This window comes from Hemicordylus capensis, chromosome 2 (assembly GCF_027244095.1).
Source record: "Hemicordylus capensis ecotype Gifberg chromosome 2, rHemCap1.1.pri, whole genome shotgun sequence".
Classification (NCBI taxonomy): domain Eukaryota; kingdom Metazoa; phylum Chordata; class Lepidosauria; order Squamata; family Cordylidae; genus Hemicordylus; species Hemicordylus capensis.
The window spans coordinates 133,072,927-133,093,740 of record NC_069658.1 but is presented as its reverse complement, the minus strand read 5'-3'; the positions used below and the strand labels follow the sequence as shown (position 1 = coordinate 133,093,740).

Below are 20,814 nucleotides of genomic sequence, written 5' to 3'. Positions count from 1 at the left end.
TACAGAACTGTAGGTGGGGGTGCACACTTGGGACGCAACCAAGTTGCATATGACACTACTTATGCAAATAACCACTCCTCTACAGGTTGCATTATGGTCCGTCTACACCTTTTCCTCCTTAAACAAGTTTCCCCCCTTCTATGATCAAGTCAGAATAAATGAAAAGACACTGGTGCTTCACAGAGGCAGGCAAATCACGCACAAAAGTTACAGCGTGTGCAAATCATCACTTCGGTTGTTTGCAAAATCATCTGTAAGAATCAGTGGCCATGTTGGAATAAACCACCATCTGGAAAGACCATAGGTATCTCAGAATAGTCTGATTCTATGTTTTATAAAGTAAATGTTGAAAATGTGTTTTTCTTTGTCACTGTTTGAAAATGAGAGCAGGAAAATCCTCATTTTTACAAGCATTCTCAAAGCTACCAAAACCACTTGGGAGGCAAAAAGGTTCTTCAATCATAGGTCACAAGTAGTTCTCCTGAGATGGTATTTCTGGAATTTTAATTGCCATGCTAGGTATCATGCTAGGAATGGATTTACTGAACAACCAGACATGATATACACAATACAGAACAATTTGATTTAGGAGACATTTTCAACGAATATATAAATGTAAAATTTTAAACTTGGGGGCGCAGTTTCATAAAAGGGAAACTAGGTTGAAAACTCCCACTGGATTGCAGCTGTTGGCAGTGCTTATATGTAAATTGAGGGCAGGCAGTACAACTGGCAGAACGGTATTCCCCATTTCATTTTTAAAACAAGTGTTACTGTTTAAAAATGTCACACTGGAAAGGATCACACACATCAGTGCCCAGAAGGCATTTGGATTTTACAAAAGCACATGTCAGTGCTCAATTCTCAGATATACAGTAACACATCTATTTAAATATATGTATCCTGAATATCAGCCTCTCCTGACATTCAAGGTGTCTCCCAAAACAATTAAAACATGACAACAGCAACAGTGTGACTAAAGAAAGCAGCAAGTTCAAGATGTACACATTAATTGCCTGTCAAAAGCAGTGTGACCCAGTGGTTAGCACTTCCCAGTTTAGCAACCACATGTCTATGGAAGTAAATGGGGTGAACACTTTCCCCGGAAGCTCACCAAGGAGGAGAATTGTCACACCTTCTTGTTACAAAGTGTTGAGCCACTCACTACTAAACAGGCACTAAGTAGAGAAACAAAGGGACAAAACAGAATATGCAATAAATATTTTATTATATTAATCATAATAAGCTGTGCTGTAGTCCTAGCCAAAGAATATTCTTAAATCAACTTTGGAATGTGATTGTAATTTCAAGCTTAGCAGCACGAAGCCACAAAACTGTAATTAATATAATAAATCACACTCTGGAGTTTTCTACTTAACTTGACAGTACTTGGCTGATATATGGCTTATAAGAGGGGCCATACAGTTATTATATTGCCAAAGGTAGTAAATCACAGGTACCCTGTTCTGATTTATCTGCAATATCTACCACAGATATAAATATACAGCCTGTGGAATGAGCTATTTAAAGGGTGTGACTTTCAATGGGAAAGTGGCATAAAGGCAAAAAGGTTAAAGCCCCCCTCCATCCTGTGCCATAGTTCTGAGCTGGCTTGAGCTCCTCATGGCTACTCTTTGGAGGGAGGGTGGGGGAGAGTAGGAGACCAAAGATGTGCTGAATGAGTGGGATACTTTACTGTAGCAGAATTGCCTGAAGAACCTTCAGAGGATCCAGAATATTTGGATGCCGTGGCATAGCCACCATTATGCGAGGGCATGCGGTTCACCCAGGCTGCAGGAGCCCATAGGTGTCTGGGAGCCTTCGTGCTTGCCCCCACCTTTGCCCGCCCCCTGCTGCCACCACGCCTCTGGACTGCACTCCTCCACATTCCACACCAGCACGGCCCCGATCCCAGCAAGAACAGGTTCCCCCTTTAAGTAAGCTTGTTCTCGCTGGCAGTTGGGGCGAGCACGGCCTGGCGGGCAGGCAGGTGGCAAGCCGAGAGTGAAGAGGGGGGCAGTGAGTGAAGGGGGGCAGGCAGTGAGCAAGGGGCTGCTCTTTGGATGTTACCCCCCAAGCTGCCTCCAACTTTGCTATGCCACTCTTTGAATGTTTCACTAGGCCAGGGCTGCACAACTTTGGCCCCCCAGCTTGTAGAATCCAGAGGAAAGAGCTGTGCTGTGCAAGGACAAGACAGTGGAGCTGAATCAGGAATATGAACGGTTTAATGAAACAGATATTATGTACAGAGAGGCAAGTGCAGTCTGCCTTCAGTACTCTTGCTGCTGGCTGTTTGTTAGACCCGCCTCTACACCAGGACTGGAATAAAAGTACCATTCAAAAGCTGGCCTGGATCACTGAATGGATTAACCAAATACCACAATGCCCTACTATCTGCTCTGCAGCTCTGCATGTTGCTGCCCCTTATGGCAAGTTGCAGATTTTAAGTCTTTAAGCCCTGACTGGGCAAGCCTGACGCTGCAGAACCAGCCATTAGCTCCACCCTGCAGCAGGAAGAGTACGGGAAGCTTCCTGTTTGAGGCAGACGACCTTACCTCAGTACTAGCAAGGTCTTCTTGCTCCTGGTGTGGTTACTCTTGATCACTTGTTGGTCTGTCTATTTGGCTTTGGCATGTTCCTGACTTCTGGCTACTGGTATGATGTTCCTGGCTTCTGGCTACCAGTTCACTCCTGTCTGCTCAGCTTGACCTCCAAGGTGTTTCTGACTTCTGGTACCAGGTTAATCCCTGACCCGTAACTGGTTGCCTGTCTCTCCTGGTCTTGGCTTTGAGCCTATTTACTGGCCTTGCTGCTCTGTGTCAATACTGAGCCAGGAGTAGTGGTGGCCACTAGCTGACACAAGGCTCAAAGCCAAGACCAGGAGAGACAGGCAACCAGTTACGGGTCAGGGATTAACTTGGTACCAGAAGTCAGAAACACCTTGGAGGTCAAGCTGAGCAGACAGGAGTGAACTGGTAGCCAGAAGCCAGGAACATCATACCAGTAGCCAGAAGTCAGGAACATGCCAAAGCCAAATAGACAGACCAACAAGTGATCAAGAGTAACCACATCAGGAGCAAGAAGTGGCACCCCATGTCTGATATGGAGGACATAAATAATTCTGCTCAAAAACAGATTTGATCAGTATTGAAACTGTAGTTTCTTTATCTGTTCAGCACTAAAGAGAAGCCACTAAATCTAGGGGTGTGCAATTCGGATTTTCGGTGTTTCGATTTGGATCCGAACTGAAACACCCCTGTTCTGTTTTGTATCCGAATATGGCCCATCCGAATCACCCCTGATTCGATTCGGATCCGAATTAATCCGAATCCAAATCCAAATCGATTTGGATTAAAAAACGGGTCCCAGGGGCAAAATAGTGGGGTGGGGTGGTAGTGCCCAATGGGTGGAGGCTACCACCCATATTTCAGGGGATTGGGCAAAGGGCTGATTTTTGGTGAATTTTAAGTTTTAGTGTCTTTGGGGCAGATCGGGGGCGTAAAGTGGGATCTGGGCCAAAATAGTGGGGTGGGGTGGTAGTGCCTTATGGGTGGAGGCTACCACCCCAATTGCAGAGTGATTGGGCAGAGGGCTGATTTTGGGTGAATTTCTGACGTTTATGCGTCTTTACGGTTTCCCCCCATTAGGTATAATGAAGGGTGTATCGCTTCACGTCGGGGGGAAAGGGGTGGCCTAGAGTGGTGTGGGGTTGGTGGTAGTGCAAATGAGATTTTCAATGAGACACCATGAATCCACTCTAATTTGTTATCATAGAATCCACACTCAGAACACCTCAGAAACAACAGAACCCTGTACCCCATGGGTTAAAAACCCATGGGGGTGGTTGGCACCCTATGTGAACTACACCACCACTCGCTCTGGGCCACCCGAGCACCCCCCAAGTGCACTTATGGGGCTGCTGAAAGCTCCATTATAACACCTTATGAGGAAAAACCTTAAAGACGCGTAAACTTCAACAATTCACCAAAAACCAGCCCTCTGCCCAAATCCTTTGAAAAAATTCAGGTAGCTTCCTTGCCCCTATCCGGCACTACCATAAACCCCACACCGCTCTAGACCACCCCTTTCTCCCCGATGTGAAGCGATACACCCTTCATTGTACCTAATGGGGGAAAACCTTAAAAACGTGTAAACTTCAGAAATTCACCAAAAATCAGCCCTCTGCCCAATCACTCTGAAATTGGGGTGGTAGCCTCCACCCATTAGGCGCTACCACGCCACCCCACAATTGTGGCCCAGATCCCACGTTATGCCCCCAATCTGCCCCAAAGACACTAAAACTTCAAAAATTCACCAAAAATCAGCCCTTTGCCCAATCCCAGTGAAATATGGGTGGTAGCCTCCACCCATTGGGCCTACCACCCCACCCCACTCTTTTGCCCCTGGGACCTGAAATTTGAGCAGACGTCACATCAGACCTTTTTGCATTGAAGTCAATGGGATGCAAAAAGGCGGGAAATTCAAATAGACGTCATTGCTCAAAATGTTGGGGGGGGGGGGAGATGGTCACAAAATGGAGCTCCGAAACATCCAAATATTTTGGATCCAAAACAGGGGTGATTCGTTTCGGATCCGAAATTATTCAGATTTCTCTGAGGGTGATTCGGTTCGGCTCCAAATCACCCGAAATTCGCTGTTTTGGGTACAGATTGTTCTGTACCCGAAATGTTTCGCACATCCCTAACTAAATCAGCAAGGTCAGACAGAATGCATCTATTGAATCCTGGCTATTCTTTATATCCCAGCAAGAAACTTTCTTGGATGGTGATGATAGTAAAATGAGAGCAGCAAGAGATAAAATGAAGGGGGTGGTGGTGGGGGTGGTGGTCAGGACCTCTGAGTTTTGAACCAGGATCCTTCTGTAGGGTTGTTAGCTGACCAGATGGGGAAAATATCTTCCTAGTCAGATATTTTGGATAGTTGTCAGAAAAGCAGCTGGAATGAAGGCCATCAAGTACCAACAACAACAACAACAGTGTTATGTGTGTGTGTTTTCCCTCAGCTGCACACCTGAAGTGAAGAGATAAAAGTGAACCTAGAGCAAAAGCTAACTCCTAGTCCCAATAAAAAAATGGAGGGTGGTCTTCAGTCCCCAGCTCAAGTACCACACATACACAAATGCTGGGCTCTGTAGCCACTAGGGATGGGCCCGGACCGGTCTGGACCTGGGTGGTCCGGATTGGGGGTGGGGGGTCGCTTTAAGAGCGGCGGGAGTGTTTACTTACCCCTCCCACTGCTTTCCGCAGTGGCACCGTAATTAGTAGAGTAATTGGGGCGGCAGGATACCTCCCTGCCACCCCTTCCCCGCTGCGGCTCTGCACGCGCAAAGCATTACTGGGAGCTTTGCAGAGCCACAACGGGGAAGGGGCGGCAGGGAGGTATCCTGCCGCCCCAATTACTCTACTAATTACAGCGCCACCGCGGAAAGCGGCGGGAGGGGTAAGTAAATCCTCCCGCCGCTCTTAAAGCGACCCCCCACCTCAGTGCTGGACCGCAGTGTGGCAGTTCCATGCACACCCCTAGTAGCCACCAAAAACTGCTGTGAACAGAACAGTAAGGGCACTGCCTGCTGTGTTGGGGGGTAATTACTTATATAGCAGAGTATTTCAGGAGCTATCTCTCTCCCATTACAGCAGAAGTTAACAGATTCTCAGGGGCAACAGCTTGTAAATGGTAAGCATGGAGTTCATGTAAGGTTAAACTAACCTACTTTATTCAGAAGTCCATGATGATAGGAAAGACCTGTATCTAACCACTGGCTACATGGTGGTCAGAAAGAGACCTAAAAAAGTATGGTGCTCAGAGAGAGAGCTAGAAGCATTCTGGGAAGACGAAGGAGGAAGTCACTCCCAGGAAGTTCCTGAGTACATTCTATCCATAGAAGAGTCATAGAGGCAGAGATAAACAGGAAAGAGAAGGAGACCCTAACTATCTATCTCTACTCCCAATGCCCCTAGTGGTCATTAGGGTTACTGGTGCAAAAAGTTGATGCCATCTGGAATGGATCTCCAACATGCTGGCTGCACTTCACATTCCAGCCTTCCAGTCCCTAGACCCAGCAATTGGCTTCAGGGACCTTGGGCTGGAGAACATTTTCTAGATATGGATTTGGGTTTGGCTGTCCATTACTTGTAATGGACTGGATAACACTATGTCTCTGTTAATGCAGCCCAAGACTGTGTTAGTTTTCCTAGCAACTGCATCACCCTGTTGGATCATGTTCATCATGAAAGATGGGAAAGAATGAAGGGCAAGGCACCTCCCAACTAATAGCATATTCAAGTGAAGAAACCAAACTTCCCACTTCCCATTTAATATCAGCATCACCTGAAAATGCTTGACTAGCTCTGTACTTGTACACTTTGTTTCTCAAAGACACAGATTTAATAGCAAAACAAATAATTAAGAGAGGAGCATTAAAGACAATTTAAATGCTAGCAGGAATACCAAAAAGCCATAGAATGTAAACTGAGCAATTGATGGCCAGCACTATAGCCTTAGCTCTTTTCGTTTGACTTGAAATAAACGAAGTACTCTATAACATCAGGCAAAGATAAGCATGAAACACAGAATAACATTTTATATTCCCCTTGTACTATTAATAGCCATGTACTATTGTTACTGACAAAATAATTGGGCATGTACACCAGTTTGTGGTAAGGCTGTAAGTCACCCTCATGCTCACAGAGAAAATAGAATTTATCTGACCTCTGAGCTGCCTCTGCTCCCATAGATCCATCCAGCTGTCAGAGCCCAGATCTATAAGTAATTCATACCCAGAGTACCTAGAACTTGCAGACCAGTTGGATAAGTATACAGGGTGCTCATAGGCCCCCCTATTGTAATAACCATTATGCTGAAGTGTGCATGTGTCTGAGGAAGAAATGGAGGGGAGAGGACTTCATTGAACCCAATACTGATTCCTCCTCCTGTGTATAACTCCGCCTTTGGTGTGAGTGTTAATATTATGTGAAGACAAAATAGTGAAGCAAACAAAAGAGTAAACATGCCAACTCCTCTTGAATTAGGGCCAAATTATACAAAAGGAATGTGTCGCTACTCTTCCATCTTTTAAAACTTCTTTAAACTAACAGCCACAATCCAGATCAGTACTGTGACACTGCAGAGGCGGAGATAACCCTTTCCTGCCACACCATTTTCCCAATCAAAACCACCCCCAAAGCTGCTATTTGCTCCAAAAGGAAGAATATATGGGCATCACATGAGATGAAAGCAGCTTTAGGGGAAAATATTGTCAGGAAAATGGCACAGGGGGGAAGAGGCATTTTTTAAAGTTCAAAAATATGTAAATACAATTACATACATCTTGTCTTGGTCTCAAAATATAAATCCAGGACATAGATTGTTTTTCTTCTTCTTTAAGCAGCATATACATACTTGCAGCTTAAGAGAAGTTTGTATGTACATCCCCCACTGCTAACTGGGCAAAGAGGCACCTTTTAACATGGTGATTCTCTTTATTTAGCAGGGGGAGAGTAAATGGCCTTCTCCACCCCCAGCACAGTACCTCCAGTGACTGCTGCTGGTGTCTATCTTATGTTTATTTTTAGACTGTGAGCCCTTTGGGGACAGGGATCCATCTTATTTATTTATTATTTCTCTGTGTGGTGGGCTCTGCCCTGAGCCATTTTTGGAAGGTTGGTATAGAAATCGAATAAACAACAACAACAACAACTGTGCAGTGGAAGTTTTGCCAATTCATTTGCTCTCCCTCTCCCCATTGTTTCTGGGCTAACAACAGCGCAAACGTAATTCATTTGGTGGGGTCAGAGGGTGAAAAGCATCCTCAGATGTTCTTAATTTATCACTGTGAAAGAGGGGAGTTGGCTATAGTTTCATTATATACATAGCATGGTTTGCATGTGATTTCCAGTGGCCGCCTCATTTTGTTAGGCGGTCATAAATATTCACATATTTATTTAAGAGAAAAACTAGGGTTGTGCTGGTTGTGTTATTTATCAGCACTGACTTTGCTTGACAGCTATCACAAGCTAGGAGACAGAATTCAGTCGAGCTAGAGAATATAGATATGAACGCTGTAAATCTCTGAGTGAAAACCAAAATAGACAACAGCATGTGCATGCGCACTAAAATGAGAGTGCCAAAACCAACCTTTCTTCCTCTTAATTTGTTTTCCCCAAGCTCCAATTAATCAAGTGAGCTACACAGGACAAGCCTCTGGCAGGTTGGGAGCAGTGTGCCTATTTGCATTTCTATGAAGCCAGACCACAGAGTGAGAGGAAACAGAAACTTGGCACATAATCTAGCAACAACACACTGTACTTAAAGAGGGGGATGATGAATGCTCTGACTGCCAAGTATGCCCAGCACACATAGCTGCTTATCTTTCTCTTAGAACTTACTGGAGGCAATATAAATTGTATTGCTGTACACAATGTATTACCAGGCACACATCACCATAACACAGATGTCTTGAAAGAGCAGTAGAGTCAAGGCAGGTGTTATGTATACTCCAGTCTTCATGGCTATACTGCCACTGTATTCTGCTGTACTCCAGCTTTCACAAGTTTTTGCTGTTTTATTTTAATTGTTTTTACTATTATAGCTCTCTTCTATCCTTGCAAAACGTGAATGTAGGTACAGTATGTGTATGTCAGCAGCTTTGGAATTATATCAAGGTCACCAGTAGGGGTGTGCACGAACTGTTCAATGTCGAACCAGTTCTCATCAAATCGGGCCGGTTTGATGGCTTGTTCACGAAACAAACTGGGGCTGGTTCAGTCTGTAATTGAACCAAACCAAGCCCAGTTTGAACAGACCAGTTTGACATAAAAGAGCAATGGCATGGGGGCAGAGGTGAGAAAGGTAAACGAAGGTTCTTTCTGCCCAGTCTGGCCTGCCTGCCAATGCCACCGCTCACTGCCCCCTAGTGCAGCCCAATCGCTGCCTCATCCGTCTTTAAGCAGGCTGCCCAGTGGTGGCAGCGTGGTTCTGGACTCCACAGATGCCACCAGATTCCTGCTAGTATTCCTGCTAAAACTGTCGTGGGCAAGCCCGGAGGCTCAATGGTGGCTAGCCCTCCAAAGTAGCCCTCCCCTTAAACAAGGCTAACCCTCCCCTTAAACAAGTGCTCCGCTAACCCCATTTTATAAATTGTGAGTCGACCAACATGGCGACTCACGTGGAGACCCCTGACCAGGAGGCTACAATGAGCATCCCGGCCTTTGGGGGCTCCCCAGAATGCCCCGCACACTTGCTTGGGGCATTCTGGAACTTCCGGGAGCTGGGTGGCCCCTGATCCCCACCACCTCAACCGGCTCCATGACAGAGCCAGTAATCGTGTGGGCAGCCGATCCAGCCACCCAGGGATGGCTCAGTGATTGTCTGCAGGGAGGGGTAAGTTAACCCACTCTCCCTGCAGACTCGCCCGAAGCTCTTCTCTGATCATGAGAAGAGCTTCAATTAATTTTTTATTCTGTAACCTTGTACCGATGACATATGTATTGCTGCATTTCACTCAGGACACCTGGCATATGTATTCTATACAGCAAATTGCAATCTTGACCCTGTCCCCTCCTTCCTCCATTTTGAAAAACTGATAAAGACTTTGTGGCCAAAGGACCAGTGATGGCTAATGCTGGCCTGCTTGAGAAGCATGGAGGTCTGAAAAGGAGGGCACCTCAAGCTGCAGCACCTGAAAAAGGAGACAATACATCCTGCCCATCAGCTCATTCCTAAAACCCACCAGATCATTTAAAACTACCTCCACCCAGGGCTTTCAGATTGCTTTACAGGGCCTTGTGCGAGTCTCCATCCCAAGCTATTAGAGCAAGGTATACAAGCTCTGGCAACAGTACAGGTGCTCCTCCAGCCCTCCCATCCCCCCAATTTGTCAAATGTTTAAGTAGAAATATATAACATCTGTGTACAAAATAAAATACCAGACTACTTTTACATACCACATTAGATACTGCAGTATTCACCCATCACAGCAATAAAATTAAACTGCATATATTATGTTCTTTAAAAAAATAAGAAAACTATTGTAAACATATTTCAGTAATAGTTAGATAAAAGACAACACAGTTTGTCCTGAAAGCCACATTTTTGTGACTGTGCACGTTCACAAAGACTGAAGGGGCACCAAATGAACTTAGTCGTGTTTCCTTTGTTCCCACTTGTTTCCTTTTTCTTCTCTCTCCACTATACCAGCAAAGAAGAGCTTCCCTTTCAACATCTAACAAAGGATCCCTTCCTGCTTCTGATGCACTGTTATCAACGCGAGTGCTGAGGGTGGCCAATGCAAATATGCATTGACTCAATGTCAAATCTCCCCGGTGGCTGAGGGGAATGGTGGGCCCTAGAGAAGGCAGGAAGAGGCTGAGGAGAGCAACCCCACAACAGATGCCCATTCCCTTTCTGGCTAGGTTTGCAAAAGCCTCGTGTACACTCAAGGTCATGAGGCTTTTGCAAAGAGGGGGCATAGTTTCCCGGGAAATGACTTCACCCCAGGAGTGGAATCCACACCTTAGTTTACAGAGCTCCCTTCAAACTAGTTACTGAAGTTGCTGCCCAGGTTTGCACCCGTTCCATCTCTTGATTCCGAGTGTGGGTGCCCGACCTCCCCTTCCCCTGGCTCCGCATCCAGTGCGGGGTGCAAATGTCATGTCCAGTCCTGGCAGCGTGCAAGAAACAAGGCTGGACCCCACAGTGAACCAGTCTGTAGGGCCAAGCAGGGGGGCAGAGGGTGCGCTAGTAAAAGCGATCCCCACCTTCTCTTGGCCTTCTGCAGGGACACCTTGGCATCCACTCACCCCCCTCAGGTGACAGTGTGGGATTAGCCAGTTGCCATTTGGGGCCGAGTAGGAATTTCCCCCATCCACCCAGATTGGCCTGGAGGTGGCTGGTTTTTTGCCTACTCTGCACTGTTGCACTGTAAGGGATTTTTGATCTGGCGGATGTTAGGAGTGGTGCCGCTAAATAGTGTAGCCCCTTGGTCATCATGGCAGGTCCGAGGGGGAGATGCATTGCCACACCCCATTGGTGGCAGGTGCGATTTCCCCCAGCTACACTGCAGTTCTCTGCTAAAATGAGTCAATAAAGTGATGGCCCTAGTTTCAACCCATTTCCTGTGTGCTGTCGTTACTTCTGGGTGTGGGTGCAAAGGGACTTCATGGCAGAATGCTTGCAAGATAGTCTCAAGCAGCATTGAGTGTGATCTATAGATCCACAAAGGCAAGCTTTACAAAGAGGCAGAATCCGAAATTAAGGAGAAGCATAAGTTTCTCCTTCTGGTCTAGCCAGATCTTCTGCTCCTCCAACCCCACAAATGGGGGTCTGGTTCATACTCACACAATCAAGTGGCAAAGCACTGCATAGACTGTATCACTTCAGGCTGCAAGTGGAAGGTGGGGTTTTTTAATGCTCTCCCTCATAATACTTATATATATATATATATACTGTATATAGCATGTTGGGAACACGTGTTCAACTCAGGGGTGCAAACAGAGGAAAAGCTTAAGGAGCACCTCATTCATTTTATTTTGTGGATAGGTATGGGCTATTAAAGGCACAGTGGGGAAGTAACTTGCCTAGGGAGCAAGAGGCTGCTGGTTCAAATCCCCGCTGGTATATTTCTCAGACTATGGGAAACACCGATATCGGGCAGCAGCGATATAGGAAGATGCTGAAAGGCATCATGTCATACTGCCGGGAGATGGCAATGGGAAACCCCTTCCCTATTCTACCAAAGACAACCACATGGCTCTGTGGTCGACAGGAGTTGGCAGGTGGTGTGATAAAATGCAGGGAAAACTGCTCAATTGGTTAAGGGTGATGTGCACTCTTGGTTCAGTCTAACCCTTTCCCTTCAAAAGGAGAGGAGAGCTGGTCTTGTGGTAGCAAGCATGACTTGTCCCCATAGCTAAACAGCGTCTGACCTGGTTGCATATGAATGGGAGACTTGATGTGTGAGCACTGCAAGATATTCCCCTCAGGGGATGAAGCCGCTCTGGGAAGAGCAGAAGGTTTCAAGTTCCCTCTCTGGCTTCTCCAAGATAGGGCTGAGAGAGATTCCTGCCTGCAACCTTGGAGAAGTCACTGCCAGTCTGTGAAGACAATACTGAGCTAGATAGACCAATGGTCTGACTCAATATATGGCAGTTTATGTTCCTATGTGTACTAATTTTCCCCTATACAACCTCTTGTCTCTAACAGACTTAAGTGCAAGTTCTCAAAAACCAGACATCTGAGAAATAATCTGTTCATCGCACATGATATTTAGTAACAAAATTATTCTGAGTAACTGCATCATTCCAGAAGTTGGATCTTTTGCCTGCTATGGACATCATTCATTACACAACACTTAAACAAGGCTTGTCTTCTTTTGGAGCAGCTAATTGACGATGCTTTGCTCTATGAATCCCCAACATTAGCTGCCTACCAATATTAGCAAAGAAAAATTAACTAACTATTTCAAAATATAAGCCAAATGGCCTCAGACTTTCTGTAGTGTTGGGATGGGGGTTTACAAACTCACGAGCAACTTGCAATGCTTTCTATTCCATATTGTTGTGTTTTATAGAAAAATATAAATGTTAAGAGCAAATGAATTACCATGCTAGAATAGGCCAAAGGTCCATTTAGTCCATAATCAAGTTCCAACAATGGTCAGCCAGAAGCCTCTGGCAAGTGTAGAAGCAGGGTATAGCAGAGACCTAACCACCTACTGCTGTTTCTTCCCAGAATATGGTAAACACTTCACACCATTTCACAGCTTCTCTCTCCCTCTTATTTCTATGAGTATGGTTTAAATTAACACTTGATTTGGCTTTTGTTCTGCAAAAGCAGTACTAGCAGTACATTCTACAGAACATCAGGTGCAAAGTGTTAACCAAACCAACAGAATCTACAAGTTTGGCTTGTTGGAAAAACGTTCCCTTCCCTGAACAATTTCTTTCAATATTGCACATCTTGCAAGAACATGGGAGCAAACCATTTTTTCAGCAACTAATTCTAACATGTAATACTTCAGCTATTTTATTTATTTATTTATTACATTTTTATACAGTCCCATACATCAGTTTCTAGGTAGTGTAAAACTAGTCCTTAAAGCACTACCCTTGTTTAACTAATACAGTACTCAAGAATAGTCCTCACTATCAGGAGAAACCAGAATTCTAATAAACGCTTAATTTGAATTTCCATAATGATTTCTTGTGTCTGTGTGTATGTGTATACAGAGAGAGAGAGAGACAGACAGACAGACAGAACTTGGGGTCCCCCCCATTCACACACACACACACACACACACACACACACACACACACACACTTTCATATTATAGACTGTGTTACATTTAGTTCAGTGACAGAGCCAGGCTCAACTTGTGATGCTGAATGAATTACCAGTGACCTCTGAACTCTTTATTTCAAGCAGGAGAGACGCACAGAGTGTATCTGATTAATGCACAACAGAAGTTTAATTGTTCATTTGACCACTTCCATCTGAACATGACCCTATGCTGTCTCTAGAAAGTGACTTATCCAAGAGTCATCAATTCTGCTGTGTAAAATCATAATGGCACTGTTTTATTGGCAGGAGTATTTTAAAGTGGGTTCTGTGGGTTCTATATAAAGTTTGATAATTTTCTCTCACATGATGGTTCAACAATATGAGGCACGGCTGTTTCTGCACTTAGTGTTATATTCAGAATGAATTTGATTCAGTTTCTTTTGGAGAACTCTCTGTAACCCGTGTTTTATTTAGATTTCTAGCCTAGCCTTGAGGACCTAGTGCAGATAATGAATTTTTGAAAAAAGAAAGCCCTAAGAGCTTTGATATGCATAAGATGTAGGAGGCAAATCTTCTTGTTGCTTCATGGCATATGTGATCAGTGACTGGGGGCTTCAAAGTTCTCTCCCCTAGAGTGAACAGGTGCAATGGAAGGCAGAACTCTGGAGCCTTGAAGAGGTATTTCAGCAGATGCAGCCGCTCTCGCCCTGGAAGTCAGAGTTGGTGCCAAGGGTCATCACCCTTTGTTAGTTGCCAAGGACACAGGGCCATCAGAGGGCTAACTGTTGGTCTTCAGTACTCAGCCCCAGGCCACAGCCCATTTTTGTATGGCGGCAGCAGCACAAACTTCCTGACTTAGAGAGATACTTGCCCCATTCAAGTGTAATGCAGAACCAAGGATCCAATGGACCTAAGGTTCTGCCCCCCACCACACACACACACACACACACACACACACACACACACACACACACTTACCTGTCCACATGCAGACAAAACGGACAGGAACCAAACTGCAGTCGAGGAGACTGCAGAGTGGAGGGGGAACTGGCTGTGCAGGCTTCCTTTAGGCATGAAGGACATTCCTGACAGCCAATCACAGCCAGAGAGAGGGAGGAGCTTCCTCCCTTAACTTGAGTTACAGCCAACGTAGCCTGCAGTCCAGCATTCAGATGTAACACTGGAGGCTGCAAACCTCAGGTAGAGACAGTGAAACTCACTACAACCCAAGGTTTCAAACTGGAGTTCAGGAAGGGAAACCTCGGGTCACTTTTCTGATGGGACCAGGATTTCACGAATTCGGATGTACAGGAAAGTCAACCTCAGGATCCTTTAACTCCGGTTTCCCATTACGTGTGAATGGGGCCAATCTGTTGCTGTCTCCTCCAACCCTCATCTGTGACTGGGTTTCCTCCAAGGCTTCCGCATCACTGAAGAGCCCTCTGAGAGAAAACTCTTTTAGCGGATGAGAGTGCCTGGAGGAGAGAAGGAGGTGACGAATGAAGTTGGTGCCAGGGGATGAAAAAGGACAGAAAAGAATGGAAAGGCCACATTGTGGGAAAGCTTACTGCTGCTTTCATGGAAAAACACTATCCTCCCCAAACACTCACACCAAGATAAACCAGGGCCCACCCAAGTAGGAGGGGGCCCATGCAGGGCACGCTGCCAAAGGCTCAGATCTGCAGCTGGCCCTGCTGGCATTCACCATGAAAATGTTCCAAAGCATACTGAGTTAAGCTGCAAAAGCATCTAGATCTTTGACCAACTCACTGGTTCTATGCACTGCATGTACATCATAAACAATTAAATAGGCCTATGTGCCAATTGCAACCACCTTTGCTTCATAAAAAGACCTATTTTTGTCCCATATTGATAATATTGTTATAGTTATTATGAGGTATCAAAAAGCCACAACAAATATGCTTCATATCCATGTCCCCCCCCTCCATAAATATAACACTGTGCATCAAAGAGAGGTCTGATGGATCTTATTGAAACTTGCCCCCTTCACTGAAATATACATTTGCTTCATGTTAATTAATTTAGTTAGTTAGTTATTTATTATTTAACATATTTTTATACTGCCCAAAACTTGCGTCTCTGTACAATTATATGCATAAAGCTCTTCAGTATGGGACACCTAAGCATTTCCTAGAGACTTGGGAAGCATTTTGAGTAGAAAGTATTACAAAAACTGGCAATTTAAACTTTTGTTTAAATTTATTACATTTTTTTAACTGAATAGCTACGGAGATAATCAGGGTTATAACAGTGGTTTGTTTTTATTTTCAGCATAAAATGTTTACAATGGACTTTGGTAGCCCCACTGAGGATGAATAAACCTGCTTTTGCCATTTATGGAAATCCAACATTCATATAGAATCACTCAGCATTTGCAGTGAATTATGTTTTTGTTCAAGAAAATCTATGTCTTGGAACAAGTACTCTAGATGAGCATTCTCATTTGTTACTCAATAAAACACCTATTGTTCGTGTAGAAATTTTTGCAGCTAATTGTATTCATAAAATTATATGGACAACATGGGGATCATATTCAAGATGCAGATTTAAACAAAAAACCTCTATTGAATTAAATATTTTGTAAAGTTCCCAAATCAAATTTAAAGTGCAAGAGTTTTTTAAAATGTCAGCTTCTATTCCATAACATTCAAAATAAATGGCTGATAGATAATAGAAGATTAAATCCACTGAAACAGTCAATAAAAATTAGGGGTGGGGAGAAATTTACTGTAGGAAAGAAAGAAAGAAAGAAAGAGAGAGAGAGAGAGAGAGAGAGAGAAAGAAAGAAAGAAAGAAAGAAAGAAAGAAAGAAAGAAGACTCGAGGGACAGTGGGGTTCTGCTCTATTTATCAAGCAAAGGCAGATAACCAGATTTTTGGTATTTATACCAGGTTTTACCAGTCCATAGTTCTCATACTGTTTGCCAAATACAGGTGGTATGGTTTCCTATTCCTGTTCCTTCTATGCTTGACAAGGGCTCTGGGATTAAGCATATATGTTTTGGGTAGCTCACTGGGCTAGGTTCCAAACGTAATCCATGGAGTTGCTAGCTCAAGCACAAGATCACCTAACAACAGAAGGCAGACATATATGTGTTTTTGAAAATTTATTCTATTGTTTTAGACTTTATTTTAATATTAACTATCTTTCTTCTGATTGTAAACTGCCAAGGGCATTCGTCAGTTGGACAGTAGAGACATTTAAATAAATAAATTAAATATAGAGGGAGAGCAGCCACTTAGAATTAATGTTTAGATTTCAAATTAGAATTAGCAACTTAATACTAATTGTGACCTGATAGGATTCATTTTTATTAATGTACTGCCAATATTTTGTGGGGAGGCAGAGTTAAATAATCACTTGCAGCAATTATGAAGCACTGTGGCTGTCTTGCACTTAGTTACAATATTAGTGCCATTTGAAGTCCTGCTTTTGACCTTTATCCAAAATAGATGAAGAGTACCTCAGCTATTTAAGGGAACATCTTCCTCTTCATGAGCCCCACCACTTATTAAAATATTCTGGAGAAAGGCCCACCTGTGGTTGCCACCAGCTTGTTTGGTGGTGACTCAGGACCAGGCCTTCTCTATGGCCATCCTGACTGGTTTTGGAATGCACTTATTGTAAGGATAAGACCTTAGACATCTCTTGCTGCTTTAAAAAAACAAAAACTTAAATACACATCTATTTCACCTGGCCTTGGGGTAATTTTTAATCGGTTTTCAAATACTTGTTTTTTAATTACTTTGTTTTAATTTTGCGGATTTGAATTCTAATTATATGTAAACTGCCATGAAACATATGTATTGGGCAGTAAACAAATATGTTAGATAGATAGATAGATAGATAGATAGATAGATAGATAGATAGATAGATAGATAGATAGATAGATATCTCCTCCTATATGGGTTTTCCATGATTTGTAAATAGCTAGAAAGAACCTGCTAGGGTTACCCTTGCTAGTGTGGCAAAGAGTTACCATAACAAGGGCTTTCTCTCTTTCTTTTGGAACTTCTTACCAAGGGAGGTCTGTCAGGTCAACTCATGTTCTCCAGGAAATGTATTAAGTCTCTGCTGTTGAAGAGATATTTTGGCTGCTCAATTGAAGTTAGGTGTTATTGATAGGAATTTGCTGGCTGGATTTGTATAAGTAGTTTTATTTTAGTGTTGATGTAATATACATTTTTAATTGTTTTGATTATAAATATATATAACATGTCACTGCAAGACTCCATTGAGATTGTCAGATGGATATCAAATTTAGAAATTCATTTTAAAATGTCAGCTGCTGATGTGTGTCTGTGCAAGGGGTGTTTTCCACAGGATCTGAGTGCTGTAATGTAGGCAATACAAGCCTGGGAAGGCAAAGTGGTGGTGGAGGGGGAATACGTTGATTTATCCCTTCCTGCCTGTACTTTTCCAGTGGGGCAAAAATTGTCCTCCTCTTAGGAAAGGCCTTGCTCAGTCTCCTTCTCTACCTAAATTACTTCCAAGGAAGAAGGAAAAGACTCAGTTTCACATTCATCTTGCCTAGGCTGGAATTTTATAAGCAGCCTGAGCCTTGCTAAGGTGGTACTAGCCATAAATATTCTTCAGGTAGCCAATTTGACCCCACTGCCAATGTCACTACTAAGCAAAATATGTTGAAGCTGCTACAAATATTAGTGCCAACAGGACAAACTTTCTTCATCAGGCAGAACTGGATATTACAGCAGACACAAGGCTGCTGCCGAAAACAGTCAGCCCAGGCCTAATTCTGCTCCCACTCTCTTCTGCATCTACTGAAACTTACCAAGTGACAGAACCTTTGTATAGGGATCATTCATGCTGTGATACTTCCCTACTGCTGTCAGTGGCATCCAAAGATATGGGTGAGGGGAAGCACAGCACGATGGAATAATATCACAGTGAGTTTCAGTGGATTGACTTTATGGGGAAAAGGAGGAGAACTAGAAATTCAGCAGCAGATCCATGTCTGCCATAATGTCCGATTCTGCTAAATGTCCTCCAGTAGTGGCTCCCAGAGTAATCCCAAGAACTTGCATCCCCACCAGAATTTTTTTGTAAGAACCAGCCACACACACCCTCCATACAAGAGATGAGAGGTTTGCATGAGTATGAGGTTCCAATGTACTGGCTCGCACAGCCGTTCTGGGGAAGAGAGTCTCCCTGAAATATTCTTCCATTTGCTGTTTTTAGGATTGGAGTGTGACTACCCTGTCATAATGAGTCGGATTCATGGAAAAGTCTGGTGTAAACAAGGCCCTTAGTGGTTTCTTTATTAACTGCCTCTCTGTTAAGCATCTTGCTCCCAAATCACATGCACAGACTCGTAAGTTATTTCCCTGTATGCTCATTTTCAAATGTGATCTATATTTCCCCTTAGCAATAGCCAGTCAGCAATTGTATAAACCAAGTAAGAAAGTTGATGTTCAGAACATACAGTGAATTTCTAAAGCACCCCAAGCAAACACATCTTGAGAAGCATTCCAAGTGTTGATACCTGGTATTGTCTGTGCCATTGGCTCAGTGGTGATGGTGGGAGCAGTGCTTGGCTGCTGCTGGCTTGAGCTAACTTCTGGCTCTGTGCTAACTGAAGGAGATAATGCTACATCACTGGGAACTTGATTTGGCACAGGCTGGAGAAGATCTTCCGAGGCAGATTGTTCTTCTTGCCCAGGGAGCTGCAAGGCTGAGAGAGGAATGCTTATTGGTTTGCCAGCACTGGAAGTGCTAGCAGGCATCTGGAGGGCTACCTGAGGGTTGACTGCTGGGGTGCTACCAGGCCCTCTGCTTGGAGAAGCCAAAGTCACTTTTGGAGGCTTCTGAACTGCTGGCCTTGCTATGATTGGTGAAGAGGCAGACATATTTTGCAAATCAAATTCAGCACTGAGTGGAGGTGATGCATGAGGGGTGGACTTAGATGGCACCGAGTAGGAGGCTCCAGGATGAGCATGAGCTTTGGGTTTTGACATCTGTGTCAAGGACAATGCAGGCCCATCAATGCCACCAGTAATTTCCGCATTAGCCACAATGTAATAATCCTCTGGGATTTCTTGCTTGATTTTTTTAACTAATACATCATTGCTGCTTCCATCAATGACCTGAGAGTGGGAGCCTGAATGAAATGAGGAGGATGAACTGGGACCTGGCCTTTTACGAGGAATGGTTTGAGATCTTTGCTGATAAGGTTCAAAGTCACTGTCTTCATCTGTCACCGAAGACTCACAGACCATGTCAAAAAGAGTAGCTTCATCTTCATATTCCTCCACATTTTCATCTAATTCAGAAGGCTCACTGCAGTAGGAAAAGTCACAGGAGTCTCGGGTTCTGTTACAGTCCAGCTTTCCTTTCCCTGGCCTCCCAGAGTACCGATCTACTGGGCTGGTTTGTGTGTCTGGCGGCACACCTATGATGCTGGGACTGTCCGAGTTGAAGCTTCTGTTGTCCTGGAAACATACTCTTTCCTGCGAGCCAGCCCTACAGGTTGCTGTCAATGGCCAGTGATAGGCGTGGCCCGCACTACAGCCCCACATAGCTGTCAGGTTGCCATGGGAACCTTCAGAAAGTAGGTGCTTTAGATTTGGAATGAGACTGCAAATGGTCCCATGACTGTGGGCCCAACTGACCAGTTTGGAAAGATTTTCAGAAGAAGTATGAAGACAGTCCTCCATGGTATAGGTTCAATAGGTTTGTTCCTAGAGGAGAAAAAAGACAGTGTTACAAGAAAGCATATGTTTGCAACTCTGTACAGCTGAACTTGAATTCAAATTTTACATACATAAGTGAGTGAGAGAATAGAAAATTGTTTCTGTGTTCCTAGCAAATAACCAATAGAAGGAAAATATGCAACAGGCTTTAATAGACATATGTCAGCATATTTATTGTATTTACTTGGGGAAATACAATAGGGGAAACAGGAAGACATTTGGTTACTAGATTCAAAGAACACCTACCAGATGCCAGACATATAAATAGGGAAAGGCCATGGTCAGTTCATATGAGAAATAAACACAATGGAAAAACAATGCCTCTTAAAGTAAGCATCTTAGAGTCTGAACAGGGTACGCTCAAAAGAAAGATAAGGGAAGCATTGTATTTAGACAAGTTTCAGACTGGAATCAATGGTAAAGAAGAACTGAAAGAAATCTTAAAGTATATGGGCTATTAAAAGGAAAGGAGTAATTTAGTTTGCAATTGTACAGCACACTCCAGATTCTTATATCTATTGCACAACAGCATGTGCACACATGGTGACTGGGGGAGTTGTGCAAGGGCTCCTAGCATGTCCCCACGGTTTCCCCTTACACACATGCTTCATCAGTCAGGATGCACAGTTATTAGTCTAAATTAGGGTTGCCAATAGGGATGTACACAACCTGGTTCATGCATTCCCAGGAGGTAGGTGGGCTTTAAGGGGCAGAGAGGGTACCTTTACCTGCCCTGCCGCTTCCCCCCACCAGCACTCTCCCCAAAACCATTGCTGCAGGGCTGCAA

At 44.0% G+C, this 20,814-nt stretch overlaps 1 protein-coding gene across 4 annotated transcripts in view; it reads right to left on the bottom strand.

Annotated features, from left to right (window-relative positions):
- Positions 1-20,814, bottom strand: part of KIAA1958 (KIAA1958 ortholog) — a 116,234-nt gene that overhangs the window by 39,488 nt on the left and 55,932 nt on the right. For all 4 annotated transcript variants that reach the window (XM_053299127.1, XM_053299126.1, XM_053299124.1 and 1 more), the window contains exon 2: positions 18,821-20,015. In XM_053299127.1, the coding sequence (XP_053155102.1) occupies positions 18,821-19,991 (1,171 nt within the window). In that variant the 5' untranslated portion in view covers positions 19,992-20,015. The remainder of the gene's footprint in view (positions 1-18,820; positions 20,016-20,814) is intronic.